This window comes from Aethalodelphis obliquidens, unplaced genomic scaffold, assembly GCF_003676395.1.
Source record: "Aethalodelphis obliquidens isolate GAN/ISIS:26980383/991018 unplaced genomic scaffold, ASM367639v1 scaffold4, whole genome shotgun sequence".
Lineage (NCBI taxonomy): Eukaryota > Metazoa > Chordata > Mammalia > Artiodactyla > Delphinidae > Aethalodelphis > Aethalodelphis obliquidens.
This window is the reverse complement of record NW_020837948.1, coordinates 33,661,976-33,687,505: the sequence shown is the minus strand read 5'-3', so window position 1 is coordinate 33,687,505 and position 25,530 is coordinate 33,661,976. Positions and strand designations below refer to the sequence as shown.

Sequence of the window (25,530 nt, the reverse complement as noted above, 5' to 3'; positions counted from 1 at the left end):
GGAGGGTGGGAGGGAGGGACACGCAAGAGGGAAGAGATATGGGAACATATGTATATGTATAACTGATTCACTTTGTTATAAAGCAGAAACTAACACACCATTGTAAAGCAATTATACCCCAATAAAGATGTTAAAAAAAAAAAACATATTTATTGGAGTATAATTGCTTTACAATGGTATGTTAGTTTCTGCTTTGTAACAAAGTGAATCAGCTATACATATACATATGTTCCCATATCTCCTCCCTCTTGCATCTCCCTCCCACCCTCCCTATCCCACCCCTCTAGGTGGACACAAAGCACCGAGCTGATCTCCCTGTGCTATGCGGCTGCTTACCACTAGCTATCTATTTTACATTTGGTAGTACATATGAGTCCATGCCACTCTCACTTCATCCCAGCTTACCCTTCCCTTTCCCTGTGTCCTCAAGTCCATTTTCTACGTCTGCATCTTTATTCCTGTCCTACCCCTAGGTTCTTAAGAACCTTTTTTTTTTAGATTCCATATATATATGTGTTAGCATACAATATTTGTTTTTCTCTTTCTGAATTACTTCACTCTGTATGACAGACTCTAGGTCCATCCACCTCACTACAAATAACTCAATTTCATTTCTTTTTATGGCTGAGTAATATTCCATTGTGTATATATGTAGAGCACATTTTATAATCAGTTTGCATTTTAGCTCCAAAATAATACAACTTTGTTTAAGGAAAGTGAAAAAACTGTTGGATATGTGCCTATTATCTAGCACAGTGCCTGACACATAATGGGTACCTAATAAATATGCAAGAAGAAATGAATTAGATGGAATCCCCAGTCTGTACCTAATTATGTTTTTAATAATGTGCCCTCCTTTATTTCTAAATGTATTCTTTCCTTTTACTCTGTATTAATTTGTTGATAGTTAATAAGGTTTCTATTATCTATATATTCTATTCTATATATATATATGTGTGTATATATATATATATATATATATATAGTCCAGATTTAAAGTGTATATAATATATATTATGAGTATATATAAAATATATATTTTAAAAATCTGGACAACTGCAATAACTTTCTAACTGATTTTCTTACTTCTGTATTTATGTTCTTTGAATTTACATAGTAGCCAGATTTTAAAATATATGAATTAAATCATGTCATCTCCCCTGTTTAATACACTCTAATGGCCTCTTATTGGACTTTGAAAAAATTCTAAGCACTTTAGTTTTTTTTACACATATGCATGAAGTATGTGAAAAAATTCTAAGCACTTTAGTTTTTTTTACACATATGCATGAAATATAATTTTATCCACAAGTAAAATATATCACCACGAGACCTTGATATTTACTTTAAGGTATCCACTCCACTACAGATTTCCTGGATTTATATTTTTCATAAATGTTTATTTCTTCTGTGCAAAATTGGCAATAAACCTCAGGAAAGTTACCATGATTGCTTTTATATATCAGCCAAACGGTATCATATTTGAGACCTTTATATTGGGTTTTATAGATTTTTTTTAAACTGGGCTTTGACTCATTCCTGTAATTCACAGAAGAATGAGGAAAAATGTAAACAGGAAATAAAAACAATATCTTTCTACTGCAGAATTACAAAGTAACACCATTATTCTCAGAATATTGCTAGATGGTAAAGTTTTTTTTAAAGGTATTGTTAGAAAATTTTACTGGTGCCACTTTTTTGACAAATTACTTAAAAATTCTCTATTGTGTTGCTAAAGCTGAAATGTTTTCTTTGTAACATTCAAAAGGAATGTTCTATTGCCAATAGTAAGAGAACGATTCATAAAAAGGTATATAATGATAGCTATTAAAATTCTAGAAGGAGACTATGAAATAAATTCAGAAGGTTAAATGCTTAACTTCCAGTGTAGCATATTATCAAGTACTCTTTTTAATGCCCATTGGCTCCCGTTTCCTGTAGAATTTGAAAGAAATCTTAGTGTATTTCTTATAACTTCATTTTCTTGATTTTAACACAAAGCCTATGTTCTCTGTACTAAATGTTTAAAGGAAATTTATATATGTAAAACAAATTATGAAAAGTTCAAGTTAAAATATTTAAAGAAAAAAAGTCTTAAAACTTCCGTTTACGTTTGAAAGTATGTTGAAAGTACACAAACTTGTCTTCTACTGTCATTTCTGATTTTGAATAGCCTGAATTTTAAACTATATTCTTTTGTCCTTAAATTTTTAAAAATTATGTATGAGCATAAGAAGAGTTATACTGGAAAGCAGCTGTTTCAGTAATGTCCATATATCAATTCAGACTTGCACTCAACTTCTATGGGTCTGTAAGAATGAAACTTTACAAACTTGGTTGCTGGGCAGTTATTCTTAATAAATAATGTAAGTTTCCTAGTATCCTAAAACTAAACAGCTTTAGTTAAAATCATTTAAGGGTGTGTCTCGGTGCTATTACTGAGTAATAGTTGCTCTTCACACCTTTACTTCCTTCTCACTGCCAAAAGCATTGATGAGTAAATGTATTTATATCTATATTTATATATATTAATATGGATAAAATATTAGAACCTATTAGGTTAAATTTTTAAAATGGAAACATCCAAATCTCATATCCAATGAAACTGACTTTTTCTTTCCCCAAACACCATACATTGAGTAGGTTGTTGAAGCTCTATCTGCAAAAGAGACTCTTGGTGATCATTGGAGCATAAATCTGTTAAGGTCTTGAGCTCAGAAGAATAGGTATTAAAAAACCTCAATATTAAAATAATTATCTTTAAACATAAGTTTGTTGGAATGCCATCACCCTGTTTGACCCGTAATTGATCAAACATAACTTAGTGGATGAGGGTAATCCTTGGAGAATGAGAAGCTCACTCTATACAAGTTAAATCAGAATCTCTGAAGAAATGAACTGCAGATAGAAAAGAGCATTCATTGTCAAGTGTGTAATTTATTATTGTTATTATTAATGTTTTAAAAACTGGGTAAAGAAAAATTTATATTAGTGAACCAAAGGAAATTGAGCTCAGTATTTAATAAAGCTTGCTACATTAAGTAATGCCAGTAAAGGAAGGGAAGGATGAACTAAAAATGAAAATCCCCTACACTTTCAAAAGTGTCTGCCCTTTGACTGAGGTTAAATAGGTTTGAGATCATCTACTCAACTTCCTCGTTTCTCCCTAGAGGAAATGGAGAGATGCAGTGAATTGCCCAAGGAAACATAGTGTTGACATGCTGCTTCTCTTCTTTTTCACCAGGGCAAGACTTTGAAAGTGAAGACTTTTTTTACTTGAGATTTTTGAAAGATTTTTATTGCTGTACTGTGTTAAATGCAGAGGCTGTTCTTGACATGCTTCAGGAACTCTCTCCTCCCTCTCTCACTTCCATACAGAATGATTCTGGCAAAAGGAGATGGATTACAAGTGGGAAAACTTAGTGTACTTGCCACAGAGGTAGACTGAAGAATTTGGCACTCTGTGCTATGGGCTTAAGGTTCTGAGCTGGACTTAATGTAAAAATGTAAATATAATGTAAACTTCAAGGAGTTTATAGTTTAGCACAAGAATCCTCAAACTTAACAGTGCTTAAGAATTGCTGAGCAACTTGCTAAAAATGTTGATTTGGGGCCTCTTTAGAGATTTGGATTCTGAGGTGGGACCTAGGAATATGCATTTTTAATAAGCACCCACCAAACCTCCTACCCCCTTACAAACACACCAAGTGATTCTGATTCAGAAACCCCATTGAAGCAGATACAATTGGATAGGTAGAATGGAACCTAATTCAGAAAATCTTTAACAACCTTAAGATTTTAAACTAGGGCAGTCCTGAGGAAGCTTGCAATGAATTCAGTTTCATTTCATTTCACCTCATTTTCCTCCTTTCCCAATTGGTACACACTAAGACTTAATTTTTAATTTTTTTTGTTTTGGTTTAAGCACAGATTCTTTTTCTTTCTTTCTATATCAGCAAGCTTCTAGGAAGAAAACTTGAGAGATCACTTTTTAATTTTTCTCAGACCAGTGTAAAGTGTCTCTGCCCAGACTGTGCCCTAGATCAATCCTAGGTGTTGTTAACTCCCCAATATCCTTCTTTCATCTTATGCTAACCATGACTTGTGATAAAAATCTAGCAAGTCAGCTTAGCAGGCCAGGGCTACCAGTGTAAGAAGATGCCATGTTGTGCTTTTAATTACTTGTCTCCCCTGTGTTCACATTTGGTTTCTCAGAGTCAAAGGTTTCCATATTTTGGGTTTGACTTTGCTTGTAAGAACTGAAGTGGTTGGCAAGTACATGGGGGATTATGGTAAAGTGGAAGTATTCAGAAGGAGGGTACTTGGCAGGGTGAATGAGGCACCTAGACCTTGATCTTCCTATTTATGAGGGTGCACTCAGAAGTTCATCTTCCTCAGAGCTCAGTATTTGTAGGGCATGGTTCTTCATGAAGCACCACTAGTGAGAATATCTTCCTAGGACTGAACCAGACCCCTGGCTGCGCCATATTTAACCTGACTTGAGCCAACAGAGCTTCAGAGGAAATTTACTTTTGTGCCCAGCAAAGGTAGATAAAACACCCCAGTATAGACAGCCTTAGATTACCCCAGTCTCCTGAGGAATCACTAGAGATGTGGGCCAAAATGTAGGCTCTACAAGAGCAGTGATCTTATCCATCTTATACTTTAATGTGCTCCTATTCCATATGTATGGACAAACATCATAGCTAGTCAATCTTGTGTGGATGAATGAATGAGTACAACTTGCTCTACTGTTCCCCAACTTCAGTAATTTGTGTATTACCTTTATGATTTTTACTACTGCCATGAAATATGTGCTGTTATTTGCTTAATAATTTTTGATTCACTAAATTTTTAATTTTAGCTTCATGTAAGACAACAATATATGTGAAATTCTGGGTTGTAGCTAATACACATTAAAACAAAAACAAATAACTAATAAAAAGAAAATATTTTCATCTTGTACCACCTGAAGCCATTTTGCATATCAGCAATGGTATGTGTTTCTCACTTTAGAAGGTGTAGTCATACTCTATGTGCTGTTATCATGACAATATTAAACTAGAAATCCCTGGAAGTTATTTTGCTTTGCTTCATTTCCTCTTTGGCTTTGGAATGACTATTAGGGTGCAAGTTTAGCTAATCCCACATGCAGAATGATGCCTGAATTAAATACCACTGCACAAAGAGGAATCATCCTATTCAACTACAATTAGAACCCTACCTACTCTAAATTTTTTTTCAATTGCTAGATCTGGGAAATCTGTAATTATGCTTTTCCCCTACTTTGACCTTGACCAGCAAAGGGACTTTTCAGAATCTATCTTAAGAATCTATCCATTTCCATGTACTCAGTCCTATGTGACACTTCACATTATTCCTTTTTGGCTAATTATACTGTCTGCAACTAGACCAGAGGTGACAATTTCATTTCAACACTTACATATTTCAAACAATAAAAAGTTTACTAAACAGGTGTGTTTCCAGTAAGATGAAGAAAAAGGAAAAATAAAGCACATATGTGCACTTAAATATGTCATTAGATACTTGATAATAGTCAGCAAATGAATAGACACCAAAGGCTAATTGAATAAGTCTCAGGGACTACATTTTTTCTGCTGAAGACTTTCCCGTACCTATTAATTTAATGAAGAATGCCTCTGAGTTTTCTAAAGAGGAATGCTGTCTCCTTTTTCACTTATTGAAGTGGAGCCACACTACTTCAATAACTATGTTCCAGAAGAGCTATGCTTCTCTGAAGACTTAATAATTGCTGAATTACCAACTCTTGATGGGTTTAAGTGACACCCTCTTAATTTTGAAGCATTCATCCTTAAAACTCTGTTTGAAGTAGCGTTTGAATATACTGTGTCTTGATCTCCATACAGAAGCCTCAGTATGTAATTCCTCCCAAACATGAAATCCCTGTGATTCTTTCAATGAGGGTTGTGTCTTACTCCTCAGGGGCAAATCTCATCAAGTCTGTGACACTGGAGTTTTTGATTGCTCATGGTAGAAAATGTGTAACATCTTCATTCCTTTCCAGCCTAGAACCAAGGAAAACCCATATATAACCACACTGTTAAATTCTAAAGAGTAAGAATAATTTCAAGTAAATATTTAAATTAAAAATGGCTGCAGGTTAAAAAAAAAATGGCTGCAGGTTAATTCTACTTCAAGACACTCAGAAGAAAGTAAACAATGTTCTTCAAATGTTTCATTGGAAATGTTATTATCAGCTACTTATGAAGAGCCAACTTTTTATTTTTAGCAATATTTAGGGTACTTTGGGCAATGTTAAACCTCATTACTGGTTTAGAATTTATAATTCAAGATAACTTGAATTACCTTGGAATTACTTGTGTTAACCTCTAAAAGAATAATTTGATAAGAATATCACTCTAAATAAGATATAAGGACTTCAAAGAGGTTTTATTCAAAATATATAGAGGATATACCTTCTCCAATAATTTTAGAATCAACAGTTAAAAATATTTTCTATGCTCACTTTATTTATTCACTAAAGTAAATACATTTATGTAGCTTAATCCAAACTAATGCAAGTTTTTGAAAGCAGTAAAAAGGCTTTTATTTTATTTATTTATTTTTAAAAATTTTATTTACTTATTTTGGCTGCATTGGGTCTTTGTTGCTGTGCGCAGGCTTTCTCTAGTTGTGGCGAGCGGGGGCTACTCTTCGTTGGGGTGCGCGGGCTTCTCATTGCGGTGGCTTCTCTTGTTGCAGAGCACAGGCTCTAGGTGCGCGGGCTTCAGTAGTTGTGGCACGCAGGCTCTGTAGTTGTGGTGCCTGGGCCTTGCTGCTCCGTGGCATGTGGGATCTTCCCTGACCAGGGCTTGAACCCGTGTTCCCTGCATTGGCAGGCGGATTCTTAACCACTGCACCACCAGGGAAGTCCCTATTTTTTTAAATTAATTAATTTATTTCTGGCTGCGTTGGATCTTCGTTGCTGTGTGTGGACTTTCTCTGGTTGTGGCGAGCAGGGGCTACTCTTTGTTGCGGTGCACGGGCTTCTCATTGCGGTGGCTTCTTTTGTCGCAGAGCACAGGCTCTGGTCCCGTGAGCTTCATAATTGTGGCTCATGGCCTCTAGAGTGCAGGCTCCGTAGTTGTGGTGCACGGGCTTAGTTTCTCCTTCCCAGACCAGGGCTCAAACCTGTGTCCCCTGTATTGGCAGGCGGATTCTCAACCACTGTGCCACCAGGGAAGTCCCAAGGCATTTATTTAAAAATGTTCTATGCTTGATATTTTTTTGCTGACCTTCCTTTTACATAGTTTGATCTACTGACTAAGCTGTAGTTTTGTCCACTGTCATTAAAAAGTGTGTAAATTGCAGTCTGGCCAATGATGAAGGAATGAGAAATTATGTTTAGAATTAATCTGCCAAGTTAATTTAATCACTTTATGATTGGGTTTATATTGGGCAGATAATCAGTGCTAACATTCCATCCCATCTCTCAAATTCACTGAGGTCTGGGCAGTCTCATGAGGTAAGAGTAACATATCAGTGCATTTTGTGTAGTAAGTTTTTATCTTCACAAGTCCGATCACATTCAGAATTTTTATTCTGCTTTTTGCAAAAATAATCAGGAACAGTCTATGAAAGAGGCATCATAGGTGATAAGACAGTTGAGAATTTGACCCATCACAGTTAAAATTCCTGGTGTGTCATTTTAATGACTTACTTGAAAACTTTGTTATTGGATGATTTTCCCCCTGAAGAGAAGACACCAAGACTATTTTATGAACATCCTGACTGTAATTTTATCACATGGTCACTACAGATTTCTTTGAAAAGTTAAATGATTTCACATAACATTTAAGAAAAAACATGAATTGCTAGCAACTCAGGGAATCCAGTATCTTTTTTAAAAAAGTAGACAACAGAGATTTATTTTTTAGTTTACTTTCCAAATAAATAATTTTAGGACACTTAGTCAACATTATGGTAATCTGACACTAGAATGAAAGAACTAATGTTTAAATTCTGGGAGAAGAAAAAGAGATGAAAAACCAATACTTAAATTCTGAGTGAGAGTAAGGAAGGTGAGAAGGACTGGCCAACTTCTTGATCCACAGAGGAATCTTTGATTGTAAATATACATTGCCATCAAAATCTTGGAACATATTATTTAAAGATCAACTGACAGTGAAGTTGCAAATACATTATTTTGCAAAGTTTGATTTGGGATTATTTACACAAAAGATATCAGCCAGAATATTTTGCCTATGAAATTGGTCAAAATCTAAGAGTAGATGCAGTTGTTGTTACAGAACAAATTTTAATCCTTAATGTCTCCTTTCTTGAGATTAGATCACAATGTTTTGGGTAATTAATATATTTTAAAACAATTAAATATAAACATTTATACAATAGAAAATTTAAGTATAAAATTAAGAAAAATTCTTCTAACCAAACCAGAGGAGAAAATCATTTTGGTGATTAGTAACTTTAATGCTGTAGATGAAACAAAGCAGAATATAGGAATTCAAAACAAGGACTGCTACTTTGAAGTGAAACTGACCCTCAGTGAATTCAGAATGAATTTCAATTATGTTTAGCAGCCTAGCTTCACAGTAACATTTTCCTTGCTTTCCAAATGTTCAATTTATCTCAAATAACCAAATTAGGATATGGATGGTGGCTATTCAAATGTGCATATGATGTCTTTCTTAGCATAAATCAAAGAGGCCTAAGCATACTGACTATTTAGAATTTTTTTGGGGGGGAGCGGGTGTATCCATCCTGTTTGATAACAAAGCAAGTTACAAACAGCTGTTAGATTTTTTATGACTGGAAAGAAATATGTTGTTAAATTATCTTCATATATAACATTCAAATAATTATCCCTTTGCTTTTATCCTTTGCTAAGCAACTAATTTAGGATAGCAAGAATTAACATAGGGAATACTTGGTTCAAAATGGCAAAAAAAAAAAAAAAGTAAAAAGTACAAGGAACATATATAATCAACTCACCTGGCTAAAGCCTTCATAAGTTCTTCAGCTCTAAAGAAGACATGGATAAAATGCAAATATGTATTTTGAAAGGCAAGCAAATGAAGTAAAGGTTTGAGTACCTTGTCCTGTTCTACTTGGGATTTATCGGGTTTTCTAAATCCAAAATCTGATTAGCGTACTTAATCTTATGCAGTGTCAGGAATAAGCTACCATCCTTTAATCATTCTATTATTATCTGTCTTAACCATTCCTAACAGTCTGCTTATTTTCAGATACACTTTTAGTGAACAATGCTGCACTGTGTGTCTTGTGTCTTAAGTGCTTGGATGGGGCATACAAGAAACACAGCTATGATGTTCACGTGGTGCAAATGAAGTGGAAGAAACCCAGACAAAAATGAAAATGTAAATGCTCTAGTTGGGCTCTTTACATGGATGGGGTTAATTATAAAGTCATTCATTTATCTTTGTATGGTAGATTCAGGGGCAGAAGCAGTATGGTGTACGGTATGGTAGAGGTTGTAGACTTTGATTAAGAAGATTTAAATGTGAGTCCCATTTTCATATCCTATGTTGACCTTGGGGAAGTCATCTGACTTCTCCTAGACTCATTTGTAAAACTGGGATAAATAATACAGGCCCTGATTTAGAATTTTTGAAGTCCTATGAATATATCAATGAAAACATAGTTTAGAATCTTTAAATAAATGAAACATTTCTATTTAAACTAGTAGCACATGATATTGATCATAATTATTCAGGTGATCCTTAATGAATGTTATTAATGCCTAATAAAAATTTAGAAGGTTTGTCTTGCGCCTTTTTGCAAGAACATCAATTATGGTACATAAGGGGCTGGAAGAAAGGGAAGTGATTAGAGTTGAAACTGCAGAGGTAAATTGCTCTGCTAAGAAAATAAGACTTTATCCTTTGTCCAAAGAGGAGTCTTTTTTCAAGAATTTTAAGTAAGGGAAAGCCTAGAAAAGATTGCCCCTTAAGATTTCCTTTGGCTGTAGTGTGAAGAATAGATTGGGAATAAAATCTGAAGTAGGAAGAGAAGAAAAAGGGATAGGGTTTGGAGATTGTTTGGCTGTGGGGTAGGGTAGGGTGAGAGATAAATTAGACAAATTAAGGATAACAATACCCAAAGTTCCATGCTGAGTAATTGCAAGACTATTAAAATAGGGATACAGAAACAGGGATATGCTTGGAAGAAAAGATAATTTTATACATGTAGTATTTGGGAGGCTCTGAGATATCCAATTAGGCATGTCTGATAGACAGTTGGAGATACAATTTGGGAACCAAGTAAGCAGTGAATATACTGCAGAAATGAGCAGAGTAACAAGAGTAGAAGACCCAACCTGAATTTGACCAAATTTTAAAGGATTGAAGGAGGAAATTAAGACTAGATGTGCTTTTGTTAATGCAGCATTATTAAGAAAATTCTGTAAGATAGCTCTGGTAAGTGGAAAAATGAAAGGTTTGGAGTGAAATACTTGGATTCAAACTTGGGCTCTTCTACTTGGGCTCCTCTAATTATTCACAATGTGACTTTGAGAAATTTAATCCCTTTTAGCCAACTGTAAAATGAGGCTAATGATATTAATATGCATTTCATAGGGTTAAGGATAAAATGAAATACTAATTGTTAATATTCTATATATAAAGTCCTGTGTAAACATTATTAGTATTGTGAGAATTAGCTAACTAGAGTTGTTTTCTTAGGAACTTCTTGTAAATAGGGATCCATAGTTATTAGAAATACATTGGAAGGAACAGGCAAAAAATAACTTTTACAAAGTCCAGAAAAGTTAATTTATTAGTATTGATGTTAGATATACTGAACAAGGAGAATTATGTGCCCTTTTCATGGTGTAAAACAGAACAAAGCATTTATGTGATAAATATATCATCATAATAGAATGAAAAAATATGCTTATTACTCATGAAGATGTGCAAAATGGCTGGGAAATAAAGAAAAAGGTCAGTATGACAAACCTAGTAATTTGTATAATATGAGTATTTTCCAAAAATAATCATTATTAGATAGCTCTACGGCCATGAAAATTTTGAGGTTCACACAGATACGTCTGTATTTTCTCCTGTCATCCCAGAACACACGGAGTTCCTACTGGCTTCCCACTCATGGCTAGATTCCCACTGAAGCCCTCACTATGACAATGCAGAGCAGATGATGGTCAGAACCAACACAGCCCCGGAGATTTGAATTTGCACACATTGTTGGGGCATCTTTTCCTTGGAGTTCCAAATCCTCCAAACTATTTGGCACTAGAGTATTCAAACTTGTTTCATAAACACAAGTAAACCCAGCAAAAAAGCAAAGTAACTCTTAGCAGCAAAGCTGTTGGATAAACGGCATTTTAAAACGTTTTTACCCCCACTGATGGAGATGACTTCAGCTCACTGCTGTCTGAAAGCAGTAATAAATACTTATAAGGTACTTGTACTGAGGTGTTCAAAACATCACACTCCTCCAAACAGAGTACAATTTTGGGCTAGAGTAAAATGGGCAGGATAAAAAGTAAACAAAAATAAACTTCAGACTAGATCACTTGTCCATTTACTCTGTTCTAAGATAGATATGAGTACCATTTTCAATTTCTACTGCTGGGTGAAACTTCCACATTACTAAAAATGAAACTACCTCACAAGTTAAGTGGTTAGAAGAACGTTCTTAATCCATCAGGGGTGAGACAAGGAGTTGGTCTGGTATAGTTCCCATGAGCCCAGGAATGGAAAGCCAGGATATTTTTTCATTCTTTATACTGCAGTTTGTCTCTTATCAGACTTCTAGTTAGGAAGTAAAATGTATCCATTAGGAAAAACTTAAGGTCTGTTTTAAAATTCCAAAGCCACCCCACTATTCTGTAGAGCATCATTATAATGGGAATTGTGAAAAGGAGAAATATCTGTTGTCCAGTGTATGATGCTGTCTGCTTAGCAATAAAAGAAATGTATCCTTGAAGGAATAAAGGTAAGTTAAAAGTGCTACTTCCACCAATTAGTACAATTATATGTGGATATCCTTCAGTGAAAATAGTATTTGCCTGTTAGCCCAATCAACATTACCAAGCGTTTATTTTACAGTTGAAAAGATTTTCCCATATAAAAGAATTCAGGCTGCTGACTACCCATTTTTCTCATGCCATCTTATTACTCAAATAACTTTCCTTTTGACCATTTCTACTTTGGGCAAATAAATGGAATTATTTGAAAAATCTATTGTATATAATAATAAACTGCACACCCCCTTTCAGAAGCTGTTTTGAATTCTAACTAAGTGTCCTGGGAAGAAAAAGGACAAGGTAGGAAAAAAAATCATTTTCAGTACTAAGTTTATTTTCACAAGCAAGTCCTTTCCAGTTCTCTCCTGACCGATGAGATTCTTTTTGAAGATGCAGGCTCTTGGCAACAGTATTATTCCTGTCTCCTCAAAATACACCATGTCTCTGTGCCTCTCCTCCATCCCTGTGGTGTCGAAGCTCCCAAGCATTTGGCCCCCTTATCAAGCACCCCTCTCATCTGCACTGAAGTCAACATCTTCTGCCTTCCCTTTCTAACCCCTTTGCAAGTGCTTCTGGTTTGCCTCAAGACCCAGATCTTTTACATTTGTAGACAGACATTCCTAATTTTGCACTTTGGATTACTTTGTCCTAGACATTTTTCTGCTAAGAGAAAATTGGCCCTTTTAAGTGTAGCACATAAATTTTACTCATCACCCATCACTCCCAGTTCACGAGCTCGCACGTGCGTGTACACACACACACACTCAGAACCTAGTAACTGGTTCTCACCCCTAATAAAATTTGCATTGTAGACAGTTTATTGTAAATAATTAATAGATTTGTTTTATAGAACAGTCTCACCTAGTATTTTGCTATATTCACATTAGTAACAGTTCTAGGACTAGGTGTCTACTGTTGTTTACAAGATTTAATCAAATTTATTTGGCTTATTAACAAACTTACCTTTTCTCCTTCTATCTCATGGTCTCACCCTCTGTTGCTCCATTCTTTTCTGTCTTCATCTATGTCCCTAACCTTATTTTGAAAAAGTTACTTAATCATTTTTCCAACAAAATTAAAAATGCAAAGACTGGTAATATTAGACAAGTAATAAAAATAGATGTTAGGATAGATATATAACTTTAAATCTGAAGATAAAAAATTATTGAACTATATTATATATTTTTGTGTATATATTAAGTCTGTGTGTGTGTATATATATAAAACATATATGTGTGTATGTATGTACACAAATATATGTGACCCCAAACTATAAGATTAGAAAGATTTAAAATATTTAAATAAAAAATTTAAGGCTTCCAAATATGGCAACTTTTAAATAGGTTTTTGTATTTTTTATTTACACATCTTTAATTCTAAACAGGAGGATGACTGAAATTTGGCTTTTTCCATTTTTCAGAAAACATTTATCAAAACATATTAAAAAACCACACATAACACACAAAGTAGAAAATAAACAAATAAATATTTTAATGTATTGTTACCTTCATTTTCACTAGAATACAATCATTGCACTTGAACCTCTAACATTTCTTGGCTATTCCTTCTATCTGCGAGTGGTTATCCACCTCTCAGAGGTTAGCAGTTTAATAATTATTAAAACAATAATTTACTTAGATGCTGATTTTCCCTGAGTACAGGATTAAATATCCAAAACTAAATTTATAATCACATTCTGTTGATATTTTATGTTTTACTTGGCTATCCTAACACTATGAAAACCTGGAATTTTATGATGTAATCTTAGAATCTGTAAGTATTAAAAGTACATTTGGTGTAAAACTGAACCTCGAGTCATTATACTTTGTAATAGTCAAGGCACATCATTTTCTGTATACTTATGTAGTTCAAATTTTTTTTTTAACTGTTGCATAGTTACTTTATTTTTTAAACTATTTTTATATAGGAGTATAGTTGATTAACAATGTTGTATAGTTTCAGGTGTACAGCAAAGTGATTCACTTATACATATACATGTATCTATTTTTCAAATTCTTTTCCCATTTAGGTTGTTACATGATATTGAGCAGAGTTCCCTGTGCTATGCAGTAGGTCCTTGTGTCATAGTACAAATTACATAGAAAATTCAGGTGGAAAGAAATTTAGCTATCACATGTTAATATACCATATGTCTAAGATTGTTCCTATCACAGGCTGTCTTTGAGCTATAAAAGATCAGACCCCATTCAGTATAACCACCAGTTGTAGTTCAGAAACCTTTGAAGGGCATTAGACTATTTCCTTTCCGTTAATGGTTCCATATATCCAAGAAATGTGTATTAACTCTTCCCAAAAATTTCAATGTAAGAAACTTTCAGATTACCTGTATCTGGGATAATGCTTCCTGAATTAAAACTAAGGCTTTATATTCTTCATACTAAATATTTTCTGGCATTTCAATACTTTAGTCTCAAAAGTGCACTCAGAAGATATTTAAATAATACAACCAAAAGATGAATATGGCGAAATTCTAGATCTAAATTGGAATGCCCAAAATTCTTCTATTTGCAGCAATCCTATTTACTGTCTGATATGTATGTTTTTCTGGTTTACATACCTAACGATCTGAACTTCAGTCAGTTTCTCCCAGAAGCCTTTCTGTTTTCCTCCTTAAGGCCTTTTGTCCCTTCAGATCTTTTTTTTATTTTTATTTTTAAATTTTTGGCTGCGTTGGGTCTTCATTGTGCATGGGCTTTCTCTAGTTGCGGCGAGCGGGGGCTACTCTTTGTTGCGCTGCACAGGCTTCTCATTGTGGTGGCTTCTCTTGTTGCAGAGCACGGGCTCTAGGCACGTGGGCTTCAGTAGTTGTGACTCGCGGGCTCTAGAGTGTAGGCTCAGTAGTTGTGGCACACAGGCTTAGTTACTCCACAGTCAAATTTTATTATGTATCTAAATGTCTTATGTAAGTCTTAATTTTGTCTAAAGTCCTGATATCAATATTTTCATCAATTACTAAGAAAATCATTGTTCATTAGTAAAATAAAGTTTTGTTTGAGAAAGGTATTATTTAAATGAATTTTAGTACCTAAATTTTAATTAACAGGATTTAGTAAATTAAATTTATTCTTATCACCCCACATATACTTTGAGTAATAGTTTTTACTTCCTATTAGAGGGAGAATCCTGCACTGGGTTATACAGTACAGACTGTTGTAATTAAGTTAATTATAATTAATTGTATTAACAATTGTAAGTGGTTGTAATTGTGTGACTTTCACCAATTAATTAATTAATTGATTCACCTTTAACGGATAAATTAATTAAATTCACCTTTCAGGATTTCCTTTTCCTTATCTATAAAAAAAAGGCAGTGAACTACAAATATTGTCTTTAACTTCTTTTCCAGTTCCAACATAGAATAGTAAAGAGCCGAATTATATAAATTTATACATTTATACAGTACCTTTTAAAACAATTTCAAAACATCCTTATAAAATATGAGTTTTATGTTGCAAAATTGTGAAATGCTGCAGTTTACTTTCTCTAAAATCTTACTGTTTCAGTTCTAAGATATGCTTATTAAATAAACGTTTCTTAGAATGTGTTGAAATAAGGCCAAAACCAAGATGTTGTATTTGAGTTTAATAAATGTTATTAGTAATGATTATATAATTTTCCCCTAATGAAGATACATTCCTTTATCACAAAATGACATAAGCCAGTGTTTTTATTAAATATGTAAATCTATCTGGGATTTTATTTAATATTTGACCTTGAAAAGAATTCCTTGTAGATATGTTTAATTTCACTGAAAAAAGCAGAGACTCCTGATTTGTCTTAAGAACAACTTTGAGTAGAGCTAACAAATAGATATGTTAATTAATTTTATGTTTAAGAAGGGGGTCCCAGACACAATGGTATTCTCTCACTGAAGTTCTGTTTCCCTGAGGGCGTGGTATAGTGCTCACTAATAGAGTTGTTGAAATAGAAAATTCTTAACACTGATCAAAACAGACTAGTAGTAACACTGTAACAGTGCCACTGTTAGAACAATGGAACCAGGAGAAAAAGTGGACTACAATGGGAAGATGAGCAAAAATCAGCTACTGACAACCAAAAGGACCTTCATGATAACGAAAGTATTAAAAATCAAGCTCAAAATTCATTAAAAATATTTTGTCTCATTTCTCAAAAAAGACCTTTAGTGAATGGTCTTATGCTTACAGGGGGTGCTGAAATTTAGGTTTATTTACATTTTCAGCACATACTTCTTTACATGATTTCCCTTATTAGAAATACGGTTTTGTGAGATAAAACTGTGGAGCACAACTCCCCCCACCCCAGAAAGTTCAGAGAATGCTGACTCAGATTTAACAAAATCTGCGGAAATGTTATAATTTTTTAAAATATGAATTTTATCGTTAAGATGGAAGGTACATTTCGAAAACCCAGTATGATATTTGTGTTGTGACGTTCTAAAACGCATTAAACATTTCTAATCTCACTTGAGGAATAAATGGGATTAGAAATCAATTAGGGCGGGGTCTGAGGGCGGTGCGGCGCCGCGTGGCCGCGCACGCGCCTCAGCGTGCACCCGTGCGCTGGCGGGATGCGGCGATCGCACCGCTTTCCGCTTCGGCCGCGCGGTGGGTCGAGCCGGTGTCTGTGTGGCAATAACACGTCGACCCCGCTGCCCGCCATCGTGCCCGCCGTCCGGAAGGCCTCCGCTGCGGTGATTTTCCTTCAAGGATTGGGAGACACGGGACCGGTTATGTCTGTAACATTAAATATGAACGTGGCCATGCCTACTTGGTTTGACATTTATTGGGCTTTCACCCGATTCACAGGAAGATGAAACTGGAATTAAGCAGCAGAAAGTGTAAAATCTTTGATAGAGCAAGAGGTGAAGAATGGCATTCCTTCTAACAGAATTATTTTGGGAGGATTTTCTCAAGGAGGAGCTTTATCTCTGTACATGGCACTGACCACACAGCAGAAGCCGGCCGGCGTCACCGCTCTCAGCTGCTGGCTGCCGCTGCGAGCTTGCTTTCCACAGGGTCTTATCAGTGGCGTGAATAGAGACATTTCTATTCTTCAGTGCCATGGAGATTTGGATCCTTTAGTTCCCCTAGTGTTTGGTTCTCCACTGCTGAAAGGCTGAAAACCTTGGTAAATACAGCCAATGTAACCTTCAAAACCTCTGGAGGCATGATGCACGGTTCATGTCAACAGGAAATGATGGATATCAAGCAGTTCATTGATAAACTCCTACCTCCCATTGATTGACGTCACTGAGAGACCTTGTGGAGAAGTGCACACCAGCATCATCGTAGAGTATAAGCTTTTTCCTGTGCCCGATCTTGAAACCTCTGATGTTCGCAGTGTTAAAATGTTTTGCAAATACACACCAATGACACAGACTAAATGAATCTCCTCGTGGGAAATTTATGATCTGTTAAGTTTCTATCTATAGTATGATCCAGAATATACTAGTATTAAAATAGGTGAAGCAGCTAGCTTCTTTCTCCCAAATGTAATTCAGCAAAATAATAAAATACTGCAACCAGATTTTTTATTACATCACTTGAAAATTATTAGTATGCTTAATGAAAACTTGTTCAGGTATAAATGAGCAGTTAAGACAGGTTATGCATGCTGTGACTTAGACTCTGGACTTATTCCCAAATTTGTCACCATGCAGTATCTGCATTTTTATATATGTGTTCATATGTGCTTAATGATTATAATACATAGTAAGAATGTGTTATTACATTATTCCTAATTATAGGGATAATGCTTCTAAGTGTCATGGTCCTTTTATTTTGGGGACCAGGTTTTTCTTTCCTGAATATAATTTCTATTTAATATTCTTTTTCCTCTCTAGAAATGAAATACGTTCTTTCTTTTTTATCCTTCATAACAGACCAAATATTGCCTACTTGCCATAAACATCTGCTGTCAATACATGCTGTAATTTGACATTCTGAATCACAGACATGATGGCATTGAAAATGTATTTATACTTGTAGAAAGAAACCAGACATCCCTTCAAAGTTTCTGCACTACTTCTTAAACTGGACCTTTGTCTGCAGTTTAGGCCTGCAGAGTTACTAGAATCTTCAGTCCAGGTAACGAGAATAATTCTGTGGTAGTATTTTTCTGTAATTATCTGGAAGAATAATTAGGTCATGTTCTAGTATGTTTTGAAATATTTAAGACTGATCTTACAAACTGTCATTTCTAAGATGATTTGCTCTAAGATGATTCTCCTTGTAGCACAGAGTTTTAGTTTACTTATTTTGCACATAGGTTTGAAACCGACTGCTGTAGGAAATGAACAATCCCATTCAAAGAATCTGCTTTACTTTTATCTGCCAATGGACTTATTTGAAATTTTCACTGTAGTCAGAGAGGATCTTTTTAAGTTAGTTTTTGTGCAAACATAAAAGTAGCAATTATTTGATTTTAAATAGATTTTTATGGTGTAGTTACCACCCAGGTTAATATGTAGCGAAAATGTACGCTTGATATTTCTGAACTGTTGTTAATTTTTCTGCTGTATCCCAACTGACCAGAACACTGTTAGGAATGCTTTATAAATGGGTGCTACTTGATGATGGAAACGATTTTGTATGGACAGTATAGGATGTTAATAATGAAGCCATATGTTTATGTCTGGATTTACAGTTTTTAAACAATCATTTACTAAGTCATTTTGCTTTTATCTTTAAGAATATAAACTATTGTTTCACACATATCAGCAAGATCTAATTTATGGCAAGAAATATCTGTTGAAATGTTGTGCTGTAATGTGGGAAAATGTAAATCTTTTTCATGGTTTCTATCAGTGTGAAATAAAATTTAATTTTGACTTAAAAAAAAAAGAAATCAATTAGACATAGTCAAAGTTTAGTTATTTGATTTAGAGATTGGGGTTCATTCCAATCCAGTGTTTGATTAGTTGATGTGCAATAGCTCGGCTTGGTGGCACAAAGAATGCCTGCTGCTTCCCTTTGGTCAGAACATCCACAACCTAAAATACACCACAATAAAACGTATTAGGATTTTAAAACTGTCTGTCATACTTAAATACTATTTCTATGCTTATACAATTCAACTAAAATGTAATAACTTTTACAGTGAATAACAACAGGAGAAAGTAATAACATCTATATTCAACATGCAAAATTTAGTACACTATTTTTAGTTGCTTCATTGAGTCAGTGATTCAATTTTTAAAATATTCCAGAAAGACATTTTCCTGATGAAAATAAGGTTATGAAAAAGCAAAGTATATGCTACACATTTATTTTCAAAGTGAAATCAACTTTTGGAAAAAATTCCCTTTTATCCTTTTATAAAATTCTGGAAAAAAAATCTAATTTCTACTTTTTTTGAGGTTGAGCATAAAATAAAATTAATTTTGTGTAAGCGAAGTCACTAAGGATTTCAGGTCTTCACTACTGTAGAGTATCCATCTGTTTTCTATACAAAGACATTGGGTTATACAAAACACAGACAAGTAATTTATCTTTCATTGTATTACTTAAGGATGAGTTTTAAAAAGTTCTGTGAGTGTATCTGTTATACAGTTTCGTCAGTCTTGTCAAGTACATTTAAAATGAACAAGAACTTTTCAAAACTTATATGCATTTTTACTGATATTTTTTGAGTTACTTGCTTTAATGCTACAAACTAAAATATGTCTAATAATAATATTCCTGCTTCTCATCTCTGAAATAATGTGCACCCATTTTAAGGCCACTGAAAGGTATCATTATCTCAAGGAATGGCATTTGAAATGAGAAAACGGCACAGTCGTCATTACTAGAAGAATCTCACAGAAGGAGTTAACAGTGGACACATCAATTACATTGTAATCCATGAATGATGAGGGGGCCATAGCCATTCATTCAACTTGTTGAAAACATGTATCCTTGCTACATGCCCAAACCAACAGAGTCAGAGAATCAATAGAAGAAGGAAATTAAATTGAACTTCACCTGTTCTCTAGTGAACCAGCGGGCATCCTCTATTTCATTCTTGTCAACTTTAATTTCTGTAGACACTGCCACAGCTAAGCAACCAATCATTAAGGAGGAGGGCATAGGCCATGGTTGACAAGAGACATACTGAACACGGCCAACTTTGACTCCACTTTCTTCTTCTACTTCTCTCCGAACAGCATCTTCTATTGTCTCCCCTAACCAAATGGGGCAAAAGAACAAGTAGCTGATGAACATACCCTGGACATTTTGTGCTCCAAATGGTTCAAACATTTGGAAAACACTTTGGACAGAAACCCAATTCAAAGAATCAGAAAGCAGAAGCCTAAAACGAGACTGGAATTCAAGAAACATTATTTCTTTTTTTTGGTGGTACTCGGGCCTCTCACTGTTGTGGCCTCTCCCGTTGCGGAGCACAGGGTCCAGACGCGCAGGCTCAGCGGCCATGGCTCACGGGCCCAGCCGCTCCGCGGCATGTGGGATCTTCCCAGACCGGGGCACGAACCCGTGTCCCCTGCATCGGCAGGCAGACTCTCAACCACTGCGCCACCAGGGAAGCCCAAGAAACATTATTTCTTATATGACTACCTACAGAATCAAAATGCCAAGAAACTTTTCATTTCATAAAGGTCTAAATTTGTTATATTTTAAAAATTATAACATCTACGACTATCCAGCACCTACTTACTGTTGGCTAAACACTATGCAAACACTTTATATATTACGTTGTTTATGTAGCTAACCTTTTCCTCACTAAAATCTCGAAACATTTTTTTATGTTGTCAAACAATTATTGCAGATAACTCTTTTCCAAAGAGTTAAAAACTACAATTTTAAAAACAGCATACAATGAAACTCATTATTTTTCTCTTACCAAATGATTATTTTTCTCTATATAACTGTTGACCCAGCTATAATAAAGTAATGCCTATAAATGTAATTTATATTTCTGATTTGTTGAAACTGAGAATTAGAATAAAGGGAATAGTTTCTAAGTTAAATTTATCTGAAAGTTTAGAAATAGTTTGCTATTTAAATACAGCTTTCTATTTCAAATAGATTGGTAAATTTCCTATATTAAAATTAATTTATATTCATAAAATTAGTGAAAAGATAACTCATAGACTAGCATAAGATATTTGTAAGACCAAACTAAAGATTAGCATACAATACATATTAAAAAACCCCTAAAATCAATAAGAAGAAAAGATCAACAACCAAAACAAAAATAGGCAAAGAAGCTAAAAATGTAAAATTCAGGGAAAAAGAAACTGGATGCCTAATACATATTTGAAAAAAGATGCTCCATCAGCAGGGAAATAAAAATTAAAACGACAATGACATAACCATTTCATAACCATCAGAATGGCAAATAAAAATCTTGATATTCCTAACTTGGTGAAGATGAGGAATAATAGACATTTCATGTACTTCCAGAGGGAGTGTAAATTGGTAGGAACACTTCAGAAAACAACTTGGCAATATGTGGAAAAGATTAAGATGCTCATATTCTATGAGCTAGCAATTCTACTCTCAGATATACACCCTATGGAGGCTTATACCACTCCTTGCAAATGTGTACAAGGAGTAGTTCAAGATTATTCACTGCAGTGTTGTTTGTAATAGTAAAAGCTTTGAAATAAACTAAATGTCCAACAGCAGAATTGGATAAATGAATTGCAGAATATTCATAAATGGAAGGCTATACAGCAGTTAAAAAAAATGACCTAGAGCTACTTAGAGGCAGCATAGAAATTAACAGCATGGACTCAGAGCCAAACTGCCCAGGTTTGAATCCCTGCCCTATCACTTACTAGCTGTTTGATCCTGGGCAAGTTATTCAGCCCCTGTACCTTAGTGCCCCATCTGTAAAACTGCTGAAATACCACCTACTTTATAACCTTGTATGAGGATCACATGACTGAATACAAAGAAAGCCTTCAGGAAAGTGTGGCACTACATATGTTTAGTACTATTATTATCTATCAATGTAGATTAATATTGGAAGTTGAGATTAAACGTGTTAATTAGATATATTAATTCATTTATTCCGCAAATATTTACTGAACTACTATAACATATCAGGCATATGCTCTAAAGGTTTAGGATAGAGCAATAAATAAAACAAAGTCCTTGCCTTTATGGAACTTACATTCTGGTACTAGCAAATAATAAACAAATAAATAGGTAGATAAATAGATAAATACATACATATATACCATGTTAGGTGCTGATGAGTGCTGTAGGGAAAAATCAGACTGGATGACAGGGATTGTAAATGCAGGGTATAGGGCTAACTAATGTATTTAGGGCTATCAGGGAAGGCCTCTCTGAAACGGTGACAATTGAGCCTAGTACAGAAGGAAGTGAGGTGTATATCATGCAGATACCTTGGGTAAGGGCAATATATGAAAGATATATGAAAGAGCAAATAATGAATTTTTAAAACACAAAACTATTCCACTGGTAAAAATAAAAATTATATCATCTAAAGTACACAGAAAATATTTAAAAATATCCCAGTTTTATAACATGATAATTTATCAGAGATTATTTCTCAAATGCTGTCCAAACTTTTTATTTAGAAATTATAAGTTAAATGAAAATTACTATAAAAATTATTAAGAAAAGGCTTACCAGGTTCAATAAATCCAGCAAGGCAGGTAAACATGCCTGGAGGAAATCTTTTCTGCCTGCCTAAAAGACATTTGGTCCCATCTGGATGAATAACTTGCATGATTACTACTGGATCTGTTTAAAAAAAAAAAAAAAAATCAGATGTATGAATGACAGGAAAAAATAATTTAGACTCACTGTGTAAAGTCACTGTCTAGTAGGATAATAAAAACATGCATCTCCTGTAAGAACAAGACTTTTGTCTAGTTACAAGAGACTGTTTCTTTCTGCCAGGAGACAGAGTATTTCAGGAAAACTGCACAGAATATTGTAAGTAAGCTAAAGAAAGATCATTTTTGTCTTCTTTCTCATCTTAATAGCAACATTCATTGTGTATTTATGGTATGCTAGGCTTATTTTTATTTTTTAATTAGAAAGAAGTTTGAGTAGGTAATACATGGCGTGGAGAAAATTCAAATTTTACCATAGCAAATGTAGTGAATTTCCCTATTCCTTCCATCGCAGTCCTTAACAAAATGTTTTTAAAAGATAATGTGGCTCTATGATTGAGTTTAATCCATAAAAAAAAATTACTTTAAATAATAGTTCCTCTCTCGAGAAGTCACTAATTCAGTAAATTCGCCTCACTAGATCACAACTGAGAACCGGTAATCAAATGTAAAAGGCTCCTAAGCAGCAAACATATATGTCACTAAGCCATGCACTTTACTCCCAGGAGAACTCCTCAGGTGTTGCTGAGTCTATCCTTTTTTCACACAACTTTAAAGGGCTGGGTTATCAGATTTCTAATTCCACAGCCAACTCAAAGCACCAATTAGGAGGAGAGAAAGTACAGGCAGACACCAGCAGTAATGAGAAGCTAGCTCCAGGCTCTACTGCTTTGGTGATGCCACAAGCAGGTACTTTGAAATCATGTATCTCAATGCATGAAATTCATGCTGATTAACCCAGGGTTAAGAAGGGTAGTAAAAGTCATCAAAGTATGCAATACTTTAATAATTATAGTCTTAATAGTTAAATTAAACATGCTTTCAATAAAAAGGTAAGCCCCTCAGCAACTCAAAATCTTGTCTTTCCAGAATGCCTTATTCCCTAAGATTTCCAGATGGCTGAGGTTTCACTGTAAAAGAAAAGGCTTACCAACTCTTGGATATGATGTATTGTGAACACCATGGAGGCTAGGACAGTCTTCTTTTAAGCATACTCTTTTATAGCCACCTTCTTCAATTTTAGTTGCACTTCCACAGGTTGGGCAGAACTTATATCGACTGTGCCAGGCGAGGACAGATCTTGCTTGAGCTACAACCCCTACGAGAGAAGCAAGAGAAGTTTTACTTCTGTGACAAATTGTAAACAAATTAATATAGAAGTAAAATATTCTTAGGTCATAATAAAGATGTACACTGTATTTTCTGAATAGCTGTGTGCTCAAGGGTTTTATTATTCCTATTTTTATGATCTGTATCTTTCTTTTAAAGTAAAAGATTTAATTCTACAGATGACAAATGAAAATTAGATTTACCTTTAATTTGGACTAATAAAATATTGTCTCTCATATAACTCTCATATAAGATAGATATACTGGGACTTCCCTGGTGGCTCAGTTGTTAAGAATCTGCCTGCTAATGCAGGGGACATGAGTTCGATCCCTGGTCCAGGAAGATCCCACATGCCGCAGAGCAACTAAGCCTGTGCACTACAACTACTGAGCCTGCGCTCTAGAGCCCGCAAGCCACAACTACTGAGCCCGCATGCCACAACTACTGCAACTTGCGCACCTAGAGCCCATGCTCTCCAACAAGAAAAGCCACTGCAATAAGAATCACGTGCACCGCAATGAAGAGTAGCCCCCGCTTGCCGCAACTAGAGAAAGTCCGCGCGCTGCAACGAAGACCCAATGCAGCCAAAAATAAGTAAATAAAATAAATAAATTTATTAAAAAAAAGATAGAGGTACTAACATCTGTATACACTGTATTAGTTTCGGCATTTACTATAGGTGATTTGTAAATTTTGGATATGCATGACTCTAGGGTATAGTGACTTTACAAATAGTGACTTTACAATAGTGACTTTTATAAAAATACACTACAAAGACAGTTTGTAGTGTCTTACACTGTAGTGTAAGTTCTTAACTTAGATTTGGGCCATAAAGACAATATTACTAGGAAACTGTAGGAACCCGTCTCTACTTTCCTTGGGACTAAGACAATACTGGACTGTGTCACTATGGAACATACTCTGTTTACAACTAGAAACTACACAGAATAATTTTTTAAAAATATTGTGTTTACAACTTTTGTGATTAACTTTGTTTATAACAAAAATGCCTAATAGAATAAATCTTAGAATATGTACACTTTGTCTATAGCCTTTACCCTGATACTTCAAAAAAGAATTAATATGGCCTGACCAAAAATACTAGAATTGGGGCAATAAGCGTAGAAATGCTACATTTCAAATGCCTGACAAAACCTCTCTCCTAAAATAGATTATTCGGTCTAAGGATTTTGGAATAAACAAAACAATCAGAAACAGCAATAACAACATTTTAAACTAGGAAAAATGCAACTAATAAACCATAAATAAAAACAAATGTAACATTGAAATTCAGTGAACCATAGGCAACATTAAATATCTGCCTGCTCTGTTACTGTGTATTATGTAATTTACCTCAAGGTATCGCATTATTTCAGTATCATCACAATACAAAAAGCTAACACTTGGGCTTCCCTAGTGGTGCAGTGGTTGAGAGTCCGCCTGCTGATGCAGGGGACAGGGGTTCGTGCCCCGGTCCGGGAAGATCCCACATGCCGTGGAGTGGCTGGGCCCGTGAGCCATGGCCGCTGAGCCTGCACGTCTGGAGCCTGTGCTCTGCAACGGGAGAGGCCACAACAGTGAGAGGCCCACGTACCGCAAAAAA

General features: G+C 34.8%; 1 protein-coding gene and 1 pseudogene across 6 annotated transcripts in view; one reads left to right on the top strand and one right to left on the bottom strand.

Annotated features, from left to right (window-relative positions):
* The first annotated feature begins 16,634 nt into the window (after window positions 1–16,634).
* On the top strand, window positions 16,635–17,290 carry LOC113617132 (acyl-protein thioesterase 1 pseudogene; annotated as a pseudogene).
* Window positions 17,291–18,809: 1,519 nt separating this feature from the next.
* Window positions 18,810–25,530, bottom strand: part of NUDT12 (nudix hydrolase 12) — a 12,558-nt gene continuing 5,837 nt past the window's right edge. For all 6 annotated transcript variants that reach the window (XM_027100404.1, XM_027100412.1, XM_027100402.1 and 3 more), the window contains 4 exons: window positions 23,749–23,916; window positions 22,609–22,722; window positions 19,969–20,168; window positions 18,810–18,998 (listed from right to left, as the gene is read on the bottom strand). In XM_027100404.1, coding sequence (XP_026956205.1) covers window positions 18,888–18,998; window positions 19,969–20,168; window positions 22,609–22,722; window positions 23,749–23,916 — 593 coding nt within the window. In that variant the 3' untranslated portion in view covers window positions 18,810–18,887. The remainder of the gene's footprint in view (window positions 18,999–19,968; window positions 20,169–22,608; window positions 22,723–23,748; window positions 23,917–25,530) is intronic.